Consider the following 7,980-nt stretch of genomic DNA (forward strand, 5'->3'; position numbering starts at 1 on the left):
GGGATCCAGGTGCAGGAGGGCACTCAGGGAAGAGCTCTTAGCAGCAGACAACTCCAATCAAGAGCATTAGCACAGGCTAGGAGACGTCCCCCCCACTCACATACTGCTTTAGCATGTACAGATCAGACCTACTGGAAAGATGAAATGTTTCCAGAGTGCTTTGAACACAGGTTACCAAATGCTGTCCAAGCAGGGGCAGGCACACACCAGACCCCAGCCTGCCAAAAGGGGATGAAGACACCTTGTAGGGCACGAAAGCCCCTGTCAGGCATGCTGGTTATTCAGCCCCTTCCCCACGGCAAGCTGACACATTTAGAGAGCAACTGCTTGGTAACAGGGTCCCCAGCACACTTTGTTTGCAGCCCTGCTGTGATTTGCAATTCAGCTTATTGCATTAAAATGTGGTGCAGCCCTAGCAGAAAGAAATAAACATGCCACTTGTCACAGTTCCTCCCGTTATCTTTTAGAGGAAAGCAAGCTTGGGTGAACATTCCTAGAGGGGAGTCTGGGGCTTGTCAGAAAGCACGGCCAGAAACGCAGCATCCTGCTCTCACCCCACTGGAAACATCCCATCTCCTCGTCCAAGCTCCCCAAAGCCTGCAGCAGAAGAGGGCTTGCTTGGGAGATGTTCCTCTGCTTGTGGAACAACAGCCTGAGTGAGCAGAGGGAAAACAAAAACTCAAGGTGGCTGCCAGAATTGTGCTGGAGACTGGAAATAAAAAGCCATTCACCTGCCACCACTGAGCCAGAACCAACAGCAGCCCTTGCACCTTGCTGCTGCTCCTGCAGGGTTTATTAGGAGTGAGTAAAACTACCTAAAAATCAGCTGTTCAAAGGGAGAAGGTATGAGAGGTGCTTTGACTGTGCTTGTATCCTCAGTCCGAGCCCCAAAGCAGACTCTCCCTGTCCTATGGACCTCCATTAGAGCTGCAGCACTTTGCTGCTAATTGATTTAATATGCATTTGTACTAGGATTTTAAATTAATTTTATTATAGAAAAATTAACATGCTCCTTCCCCACAGCTGTGTTAGGTTCCTGACACAGCAGTAGGAAACAATCCTGCAACATAGTTTTCCTTGTGACTGCTAGTGAGGAGTAACCCCCCCCATACCCACGGTGGGACTCTCCTGATGCAGCCCCTTCCCCCCAGTCTAAGTGCTCAGATTTGGCTCACACCAAACATTTACCATATCCCAACTGAATTTTGGAATATATAGGCTACAGAGCAGTGGGGCTGTAGCCTCTGACTCTCTGGCTCATGCTAAGACTCCCAGGCTCATTTTCAGCAGAGGCAGATGCTGCTCTGCACAGAGCAGCTCAGCAGCCTCGTTCATGCCTTTGGCCCCCAGATGATTTGATTTCAGAGGGATGTGATGCATTTTGGTAGCAACTGTGTTCTCAAGAGTATGGACAATCCTGAGTGCAAATCAAACAGCATAAAACTACATGACATGGGCCAGGGCTGTCTCTGCCCCACATCACTGTCACATACTTTCTCTTGAGCAAAGGTTCTCACACTCTGACACCCTTTTAGGCATCCAGAGGGACCATCCCACCCAGTCAAGCCATCCTCTGCCTCCCCCCAGCAGCAAGTGGGTTTTAACAGCTGCAGAGCCAGCACCATCCCTTATTCTTAGCTGAGCCCTGGTCCCTCAGCCCAACTTGAGCAGGGACAGAGGCATTAACACATTACATTTTGGAAACATAAGCAGTCTCACAGTCAGCTCTGTCAAATCAAATTCATGCAAGGAAGTCTCTTTATCCCTCCCCTCCCTCTCCCTAGTCTATTTTATCCTTACCCTTCTCTACATATCATGGAGTTAATAAGAGACATATTTACTTTGCCTGGCTTGGGAATAAAGTTGAACTAGAAGTTTGAGTTGTGCAGCAGTGCAAAGCAGAAATGGCTTCTCTGAAACACCACAAGCATTCCAAAACAGAGAAAAAGAGCATCTGGAAGGTGTTCTATGAAAATAATGGAGCTGGGTGAAATTAAGCAGTTCCCAATACTTGAGATGACATCTCAGAACACAAAACAGTGCAGGGAAAAATTATGTGTTATTTATATGCATTCACACTATGGCATTTATCAACAGCAGAGTATTCAGGGAAGAAACATCATCACTACATCTGCAGTATCCAAATCTGAGTCCCTGGAGTCCTGCACTAGTGCTGTATTGAACAGCATCCCCAAGGAATGCCATATTTTAGGTGTGTGCAGAGCAGCAAGAGGTAGTGCACTGTAAGGTCCGAGACCTTAATCAAGTTCTGCAACTTAAATAGATTTCCAATATAATGAAGACAAAGAGGTGTCAGCTCTAGTCCTCATTTGCTGATACTATCAATAGAGGCTCAGCTCACTAGCAGTTAATTCAAAGCCAAGCTCGATTTGCATTGCAGTGATCTACACTAAGTCCCATATGTGGCTAAGGGGAGATTTTGCCAACTAGACAATAGAAACAGTGTTAGAGCTCCTGAACTGATGCCATCACTGTTTTTTTTCTGCTCCACCACTTCCCCATCAAATTTCCACCAGGAGGAATCTCCAGTTGCCTTCTCCCTTGCATCAGAAGACATGTGGAAAGGGTAGCAACTACAGAAGTACCTATTTCTTTTCCAGATGCAGCTTTATTGAGGCTTTTAAAATGCAACTGCCCATAAAATAGGGGCAACTAATCACACTTTTTTTTGTGCATTAAAGATACTAAAAATTACCAGAATTAAGCAACAATAAAAGTATTTCTGAGTGATCCAACTGCCACTCAGCCTTAAAAACAAAAATTGCTACACGTTGCTGTTTCATGAAAGTTTTTTAGCTTGCTCCATTCTGAAAAATTTTGCTTTCAGGTTTTTTTCCATCTCAACCCTAGATCAGACTGTTTTGTCAAGCTGCTGGTGGTGAGAAGTTGTCATGGTTGTTGAGAAGATAGAAGAAGCCAGAATTGCTACCCCATTAGGCAACTAAGTAGTTTTTACCACATTCTAAAGTTACTGCCTGTAAGCCTGGACCCCATTAATCTCAAACTTGGCTCAAAAGCAGAGGTGGCAGCAGCCCATACCCAGTGTTTGCACCTGTGTTACTGTGTCCTCTGAAACGAGCTGAACACAACAGCCCACAGCTTTGACTTGCTATTAATGCAAGGATCCTCACACCCCCATCTCCTCTCCAAGCAAACATCAACTGCTAGAGCCAGCATAAGGAAGGAATTCAGGGATAGCAAGGGAGTGCTATAGTTTTCCCAGTTAATGCTGTTTCCATGCTAAGAAAAAACAAGGTGTTAGCCACCAGTTAGAGACCAGGTATTACCTTTCTCTTTCAAGTGCCACAAAACATCCCCAGCTTGGATTTGGAAAGAAGGCAAGACTTTGACACAGCCAGCTGGTGACCAGAGGGGAAAGAGACCTGTCGCTCCCCCCACCCCACCTCACAGCCCCCAATTCCTACTGAAACTTGTGTCATTGGAGAAAGGACACAGACCAAGTACCTGCGCCACGCTCCTACTTCAGCAGAGAGTTAGACTTAGGCGCCTGGCTCCTGCCATGAAACAAGAGGCTAGAAAAAACCACAAGTCTCAAACAGTTTAACACAGGACAAAAAAGGCACATTTTAATATGTACAGCAATGCATTTGGGCTATAAATTCACCCAACACAACTGAAAAAAATCCAAACTATGCTTTTATACTTATTCCATGGTGTCAGCCTCATTCCTAGCCACCTACCTTTCTCTGCATCTCTGAATGCTGCTATATACACACACAAACAAACAATTACGTCATGAATGTTCATTTAGGCTCCCAAGTTCAAGTAATAAAGTTCAAACTTGCATAGCATCTTATGCCACTCAGCCATAAACAGTTACGATTGCATATTAGCTGGAGCAGCCATCTCTTTCAATTCAGCCAGTTTTGGCTGGCCACCATTTTTTAATTTTTTTTTTTTTTTTTCCTCCTTGAGTCAGAATGTTTCCTAAGTCACCAGCCCTGAGGGATGCCACAGACTTCAAAATGAACCTCTTGCTGTTGTTAAGATCCTCTTAAACCAGAAATTTAGAGTGTTGTCAAGAACAGTTTTAAAAATGTAATACTGTTTATTTTGCTTCAAAAACATTTCAGCATTCTAAACATACAAAAAAAAACAGAACGTTGCAAATTCGTTTAAGTACAGAGTGTTTTTGAACTTCAGTTGCTGCACTGGCTCTTCACTTAGTTGACGATGAAGAGATGTCTACAGTTTCAGTTTAAAAACTACCGCACTTAACTAAAAAAATCCATACACTTCTCATGCCAGCTGAACCCCCTTCCACAACTAAGAATGGCAGCAGAATGCTATTTCACTATATACAGAAAGACAACTTTAAGCTAAATGGACGCCCACTGTAGTGTAAATAGATCTACCCTCACAGTGCATGCTTTGGGCCATGGCACCCCGGGGAACGTACAGCCTTTCCAAGTAATCACTGCTCCTCTAAGGCATCATAACTCTAAGCATGTACCACAAGAATCTGTCTAGTTTTTACAAACTATAGATATGTACAGTTTATAACCCAGGATTTTCTAGCCAATAACCATATAGTAACACCACCTTACAAATTAAAAAAATGCTTGAAACATTTTTAAATGCTTTGTTACACCAACAGCAAAGTGCACAGAGTTAGGAGAACACTAGAGCGCCTTTTCATTTTAAAAATGTTTGGAAATATGTACAACTTTGATACAGTTTCAGGGTGCTCACTACACCCATGGCCACTTCATGTAAACCAGTTACAATTTCTAGAGCACTTTTAGAAACTACAACGCGATCGGAATCCAATTTTTTTTAATTAAGCCTAATAAGGGCAAGAGACACCATCTCAAATAAGAGGTGCTTCATTTATGGTGTTTCCCCTACTCTATGGTATTCACATGGAGACAAGTATTGTACAGTTTTATTCATCATCATCATCTTCATCCTCCTCTTCTTCATCCTCCTCCTCCTCTTCGTCTTCTTCCTCTACCTTTTTCCGAGCAGCTTTGGTTGCTGCTCCCTTTGCGCCATCAAACTTTCCTTTAGACTTGTAGTCTGCAACATCCTGCAAAGTCAAGGGGATGTCTTAATTTGCTCTAAGCAGCAAACACACACAGCATTTGTACAGCAGCGGGCATTAAGGTAAAGGGACTGGCCTTGCCTGGCTGCACCCCCCAAGGAGACACAGCCAGCACAGGAGAACACAGGTATGCAGACACCTGAGCGTGATCATGGAGGCCTTGAACCCTGCATTCACGGCTATTTCTCTGAGGAGGAGAAGAGAACCCAGCCTCTCAAAGTTTCCTGATAATGGGACAAAGCTCCTGTAACAGCACAGCAAACCCTTTGTGAAGCAACACCAGCAGCCTTGCTGCACATCACTGGGGAAAGCTCTCCCTCCTCACTGGAATCTGCCTGTGGATCTCTATCCTGCTCTGCCCCAACCTGTGCAAAGCTCGGCTGTAACTATGCTGGGGCCACCTGAGCTGGGCCTATGTTACAAAAATACATCAACGCAAGAGCTGGTACAGAGGAGGCACAAGCAACAACTCTCCTTACCTTCTCGTACTTCTCCTTCAGTTTAGCTGCCTTATTATTGTAAGGCTGCTTTTCACCATCACTGAGGTTGTTCCACATTTCACCCAGTTTCTTCGCTACATCCCCAATGGATATGCCAGGGTTTGTGGACTTGATCTTGGGGCGAAACTCTGAACAGAACAGGAAGAAGCCAGACCTTGGGGAGAAAGACCAGAGGACAGTCAGCATTTGCAGCAGCACACCCAGGGAGCACCCCTTCCTCCATTCCTCACCCACAACATTCCCACATGCATGAGCACGCAGAGTAGAAACTATTTTTTTAACTTCTAAAATCAAGCACAAATTTAAATGTGTTTTGATTTTACTGAGGCCCAGACCTGCAGCCTTCACTCAATGCTTTTTAAATTAAGTGCTCTCTATCCCCTCACCCAATTTCATCTTAGACACACAAGTCTCACTGTGACTCAGTCACTTCCGTGTCTTCCAACACTACGAGTTTAAGGGTACCAAGTATTGACAATTCATGTCAGTGCAAGCTGCCTAGGAGGTTTACAAGACAGTATCACTACCAATCCTGCTATATGAACACTGTGTCCCCCATCTACCTCCTTCCTGGAAACCCCTGTTACATACAGGGTATGAATATGAACCAAAACACTTGTGCATTTAATGCCTCGAAGTCACTTACGGTGGTCGTTTTGGGGCATTGGGGTCCTTCTTCTTCTTGCCACCCTTAGCTGGTCCATAGTCCTTCATTTCTCTATCATATCGTACCTTATCAGCCTTTGCCATTTCATCAAATTTAGCCTTTTCCTTGCTTGACATGGTCTAAAAAATCAAAACATGAGACACCAAACTTGTGATTACCCAACTGTTCAATAGCTGACAAACTTTATGTAAACAAGCCAACACATCAACTTGATATGGGAGTTTCAGTTTTTGTTTGTTTTCTAACTGGACCACCTTGGGGACGAAGGTCCTGTACGGGAAATCACAGCCAGCACTGGCATACTCAGCAACAGGGAAACAACAGCAATGAGACAAGCACAGCCAGAGTCCTCCCCAGGACACACACCTGGAAGAAAGTAGCTACTGAGGGGCATTGCTTGGGAACAGTAAAAAAGGCCAGACTATAGTGGAAGCACCTAAATGGGCAGATATGCAAGGCTAAAACATTCAGTATTGCTACAGGCTTCAGCAGCACCTCACCAATGGCTAGGACAGCTTGCCAAGAACAGCACACACCCCAAAACAGCACTGGTTCCCTTCATGTTCAGACACACACACACAGACACACCATCCTAGCAAATACTATAAGAAGTTATCCCTTCAGGAAGTCACAAATTAAGGTACCTTCCACCTCTCTGAGCACTTCTTGGAAAACTCTGCAAAGTTGACTGGAACCTCTGGGTTCTTTTTCTTATGTTCCTCACGGCACGTCTGCACAAAGAAGGCATAGGCAGACATCTTGCCCTTGGGCTTCTTCGGATCACCTTTAGCCATGTTGCCTCTGTAGCGAAGGGGGAAAAAATAACGAGTGAATGATATAGATGAATGCATACACCTATGGATGTACACACATATGGTGTGCATATATTTATATACACACCTCACCATCTTCTGACGAGATGTCCCATCAGTAACACATCCCTTTCTTTCCCTCGACAGCTCTTACCATCCCCAATAGAGACTTAAATTATTCTCCCTTGATACTTGGGTTGCAGACAAGCCAAGAGAAACCAGTCACTGGATTTAAGTGTTACATTAATATATGTTTACATCATGTCCAAAGACTGGAGACAGCCTATTAAATATACATACTTCTGTCTATTAAGAATTATATATGAACTAATATAAAATATCTATTTTAGTTGGCTACCACACTGGAGCTGGAGTGGCATGCAGACTGCCAGGCAGTGACTTATCCCTTCAGGAGCTGGAGCTCACATGTTAGCAGCTGCTGCCCAGGTAAGAAGGCAAGACAAATTAGTTGCCTCAAAAAACTGCAATAACCTTTTATATATAAAAAGGGCACAAATAAAGGCTGACTTTAACCACAATAGGACCCGTGGAGCCCTACGAGGTGAGTTGTGCTTGCTCTTGCTCCACCAAGTGACACATGTTTGAGGCATAGTGGTCAGTGCAAAGAAGCAATCAGCAAGTCACCGAAAGGATGGTGCTAACTTTTGGGCTATATTTCTTTTCCTGCTTCTGCATTAAATTTTCCCCGCTTAATTAAAAAAAAAAAATCAAAACACATAAGCCCACAACAGTATTTTGTATTTACAGAGTCTCACTCGCCTGAAAATTTAATTTTTATTAGCACAACGTTAATATTTAATTGCGCCCATTAACGCGCCAGGTGCAGCAGAAGTGGCCGTGAGCCGCCCTGCCCGGCCCGGCCGCTGCCGGGACGCCGCTGCCTCCGCGGGGGGG

At 44.5% G+C, this 7,980-nt stretch overlaps 1 protein-coding gene across 1 annotated transcript; it reads right to left on the bottom strand.

Annotated features, from left to right (window-relative positions):
• Window positions 1-3,581: 3,581 nt before the first annotated feature.
• HMGB3 (high mobility group box 3) lies at window positions 3,582-7,081 on the bottom strand. Its single transcript, XM_008636150.2, has 4 exons — window positions 6,898-7,081; window positions 6,233-6,372; window positions 5,566-5,740; window positions 3,582-5,071 (listed from the first exon to the last, which is right to left on the bottom strand). Exons 1-4 carry the CDS (start codon window positions 7,045-7,047, stop codon window positions 4,928-4,930), a joined length of 609 nt encoding a protein of 202 aa, XP_008634372.1. The 5' UTR covers window positions 7,048-7,081; the 3' UTR covers window positions 3,582-4,927.
• Between the last annotated feature and the right edge of the window lie 899 nt (window positions 7,082-7,980).

The sequence above is a fragment of the Corvus brachyrhynchos genome, unplaced genomic scaffold (assembly GCF_000691975.1).
Source record: "Corvus brachyrhynchos isolate BGI_N302 unplaced genomic scaffold, ASM69197v1 scaffold346, whole genome shotgun sequence".
NCBI classification, from domain to species: Eukaryota; Metazoa; Chordata; class Aves; order Passeriformes; family Corvidae; genus Corvus; species Corvus brachyrhynchos.

Bases quoted from the DNA above. Each gene is read 5' to 3' on its own strand.
- HMGB3 (XM_008636150.2), bottom strand. From the start codon at position 7,047: ATGGCTAAAGGTGATCCGAAGAAGCCCAAGGGCAAGATGTCTGCCTAT. The intron at 5,741-6,232 runs GTAAGTGACTTC...TTTCTCCCCAAG, and splicing joins AATGCCCCAAAACGACCACC to GTCTGGCTTCTTCCTGTTCT. The intron at 5,072-5,565 runs GTAAGGAGAGTT...TTGACTTTGCAG, and splicing joins TGAAGGAGAAGTACGAGAAG to GATGTTGCAGACTACAAGTC.